The 3266-nt window shown below is 26.7% G+C and overlaps 1 protein-coding gene across 1 annotated transcript in view; it reads left to right on the top strand.

The window, feature by feature from the left end:
* Nucleotides 1-358: 358 nt before the first annotated feature.
* LOC111635709 (nose resistant to fluoxetine protein 6-like) overlaps nucleotides 359-3266 on the top strand; it is a 37208-nt gene continuing 34300 nt past the window's right edge. Inside the window, exons 1-4 of the mRNA XM_023380755.1 lie at nucleotides 359-413; nucleotides 946-1033; nucleotides 2172-2272; nucleotides 2536-2709. Coding sequence (XP_023236523.1) covers nucleotides 359-413; nucleotides 946-1033; nucleotides 2172-2272; nucleotides 2536-2709 — 418 coding nt within the window. The remainder of the gene's footprint in view (nucleotides 414-945; nucleotides 1034-2171; nucleotides 2273-2535; nucleotides 2710-3266) is intronic.

Below are 3266 nucleotides of genomic sequence, written 5' to 3'. Positions count from 1 at the left end.
TTGAGAAATGCTCTTGTTCCTTTTGACCTATCTAACCAATGAGTTCAGGCCAAACCCAAAACAAAGAATAGGAAGTACAAAGAACAAAGTGTATCAGGACAAGAAGAGGAAAAAACAAGACAAGAAAATAATTTGTATAAAAATCAATTGATCACATTAATTAGTGATAAAAGAACTATGAATAACATTAAAGAGAAGTCTAAGTAATCATTATGCATTTTGTATTAAGTAATTATTTTTATTTATGTTTCTATTTTACAAGAAGTGATGATATAAAATTTTACATTTTTTATTTTTACAGTTTTCTAATCTTAGTTTGATCAAACGCATACCTGAAGATTTAAGTTTCTGGATCGGAATGTGTTTTCCTTCTGTTTGCCAGGAAGATGACATCCAGTACATGACACAAGCAGGTATTTTTAATAATTGCTACATATTTATTTTGAAACACCATGCTTTTCTGTATAGCACATGTCCTGGGTAAAGAGAATAAAAGTATTGCAAATAACACTTTCACTTAACACAATCATGCACTGAGATTTCAAGAAAATTGGGTAATTTAATTGACTGTGAAAATATCAATACATTATTAAATGTAGTACATATATTTTTTTTAATTTTTCCAAATTCATTTATTTTATATAATTGTATTTTTGTTTTCTTTACCCATCCTACTCCTAAATGATGATTGTGGTCTTTTTGTATACTTCTCTCTCCCCTAAATCAGGACAATGGTTTATGGTTGAACACTTACTCACAATTCATTCCCATTATTGAAAATGTTTAAGTCATAAATAATTACATACAGCTGTTCAAAACTGTTTTTAAAATAATCTTTAAAATATATCATAGTTAACTGAGTTTTGAACCATCATATGTAATAAGTTATTTTATTTTTCAATATTAGTAACTATTTATTTTACTTCAACAATTTATTATTTTTAGTGGTTTATAATTTGGGTTTTACAACAAATGTTATGGAATGTCAGACATCGTCGTCTAAAGAATTAACATTATTTCAGATTTTTATAATGTGAGTATATTTTATATTTAAAGTTTAATTATTGGAAACTGTAATATATTCAAAAGATAGAGAACCTGAAGATGGTCTAAGTTAAATCAAAATTATTTTTTCTTAGTAAAAGTTTTGCTGCTAAAAAAAAGATGTTTGGTATTTATTTGTGAGTTTGTTTTATTGAAGTACTTTAAGACGAATTGCAGGATATATTATTAAACACTTGGAATGAGATTGCTTTAAATGCAAGATTATTTTGGGCATAGAATTAAGCCAAATTAAATTACAGAATTTGGTCTAAAGTAAACAGTTAAAATGCTATCTTTAATGTGCCTTTAGACCAAATTATGTAATTTAATCAATTAATTTGAACCCAAAAATAATATGGATACAGCCTATTACATATGTTTGGCTACGGTTTATTAAATGTTTATTGATTGCTTTATTGACAACAATCCTGCTTTATTAGAATTAAAAATAATAATACACTTTAAATGTTTTTGGTCTTATAAGGTCATTCTTCAAGATTCTCACTAAACAAAGTGATTTACAATTACTTTGTTTTATAGATCTGGAGGATGAACAATTACAAAATAACCATGAAGAGAAAAATGTGAATGACAATTAAACCTCTTAAATTGTCTTATACTGAGAATGAACCTGTAAGCTTTAAAATGTTTAGTTAAAAAAGGAACTGTAATAAAGCAGATTTGTTGTCTACTTTATCTAAATTTTATATGTACATTTAAAATTCTGTAGGCATATATTTTGTTTTAAGAACACAATTGAAAACAATCTACTAAATGACTTTTTTATATTGATTGTATCACAGGAATTCTAAGCATTGGAATGTTTCATTGATTAGATTAATTGCATAAACATCGAAACATTCTCAACATGTAGAAAGTATAAATATCTCAGAATTATGCCAAATTTGAGATATTTATATTTTCCACATGTTGAGAAGGTTGAGATTTTCAATTTAAAAAGCATCAGTCCAATGTTTAGAGTTTTCTATAGCATGATTAATTTAAAAGACGACATTGTTTAATATATTATCCTTAATTTTATTTTAAGAAAATTAGTGTGTTTGAAAGTTCTGATTAATTATCCTATTTAAAACACATTTTCAATTTATAGACAAAATATTTTTCAGAGCACTGTTTAGTGCATTTATCATATTTGCAACTGCAGGAACTATTTTTGATGTGACAAACACGCAATTTACTAAAAGTGAAGATAAACCATCCTACAAAAGTAAGTATTTAATACTATTGATTCTTATAATATTTTGTTTTTGAACATTTTCTTTTAAAATAAATTTTTTTTATTTTAGAATACATTTTCAAATTTTATTTGTTCAAATATTAAAAGTATGGGTTTTTTTTAAAATTTAAACCATGTAACAATTAATAATGTATTGTGATTAATTGATAACGATTAGTCATTATAAATGTTTTTTTTACAATTTTTTCTCATTTATTGTTCTTTTCCTGTATACAATATATTTTCTTATTGAGCTGTATTGACAAGGTTTGCAAAGTCGTTTTCAATCTACGCAAATACGAAAAGATTGTTGAACCCTCTACACCAGAATTTAAGCTGTTTCCATGGAATGCGATTCTTCACTGCTTGTTGGATTATTCTTGGTCATAGTTACTTTCTTCCAGAAATGTGGTATATGATGAAATTAAGTAAGTATTATATAAATTTTTGACAGTAACTTCCAACATAAATATTACATATGTATTTATATGCTATAAATAATATAAACCAAGCTTTTATTGTACAGTGATCAAATGAAGAAAAGTTTACTTGAAAGTTATAGATTTTGCAATTCCAATTTACTTGAGTCTATAGTAAATAAATGCTCAAGATTTAAATCTTTCTTGAGCTTGTAGCAGAACAGTTACAGCACTACCAAGTCTACTCCTTGCAAGTAAACTTTCCATTTGAACATGCAGTATATTGAAATTTGTTTAACATGTATACAGGAACCAAATTTCTAACAGTAAACTAAGTCAACGGTGGGCAACCCCCGGCCCGCGGGCCAGTTGCGGCCCGCGAAGAGTTTCTATCCGGCCCACGAGATGTTTAGAAGAAATTATAAATAAATATTTTTCGATGTAATTCGTCTAGTTTAAATTGAATATTATTTTCTGAAGTGTTGCGGCAGCAATGACAGGAAAAAATAAGGGAGTCATTTCTTTATTCAAACAAAAAATGGGAGAACAGAATTTTTCTAAATTAT

This window comes from Centruroides sculpturatus, unplaced genomic scaffold (genome assembly GCF_000671375.1).
Source record: "Centruroides sculpturatus isolate CEXI.00-Female unplaced genomic scaffold, Cexi_2.0 scaffold1028, whole genome shotgun sequence".
NCBI lineage: Eukaryota > Metazoa > Arthropoda > Arachnida > Scorpiones > Buthidae > Centruroides > Centruroides sculpturatus.
The sequence above is the reverse complement of the archived record's forward strand: the minus strand, read 5'-3'. Positions and strand labels throughout refer to the sequence as shown.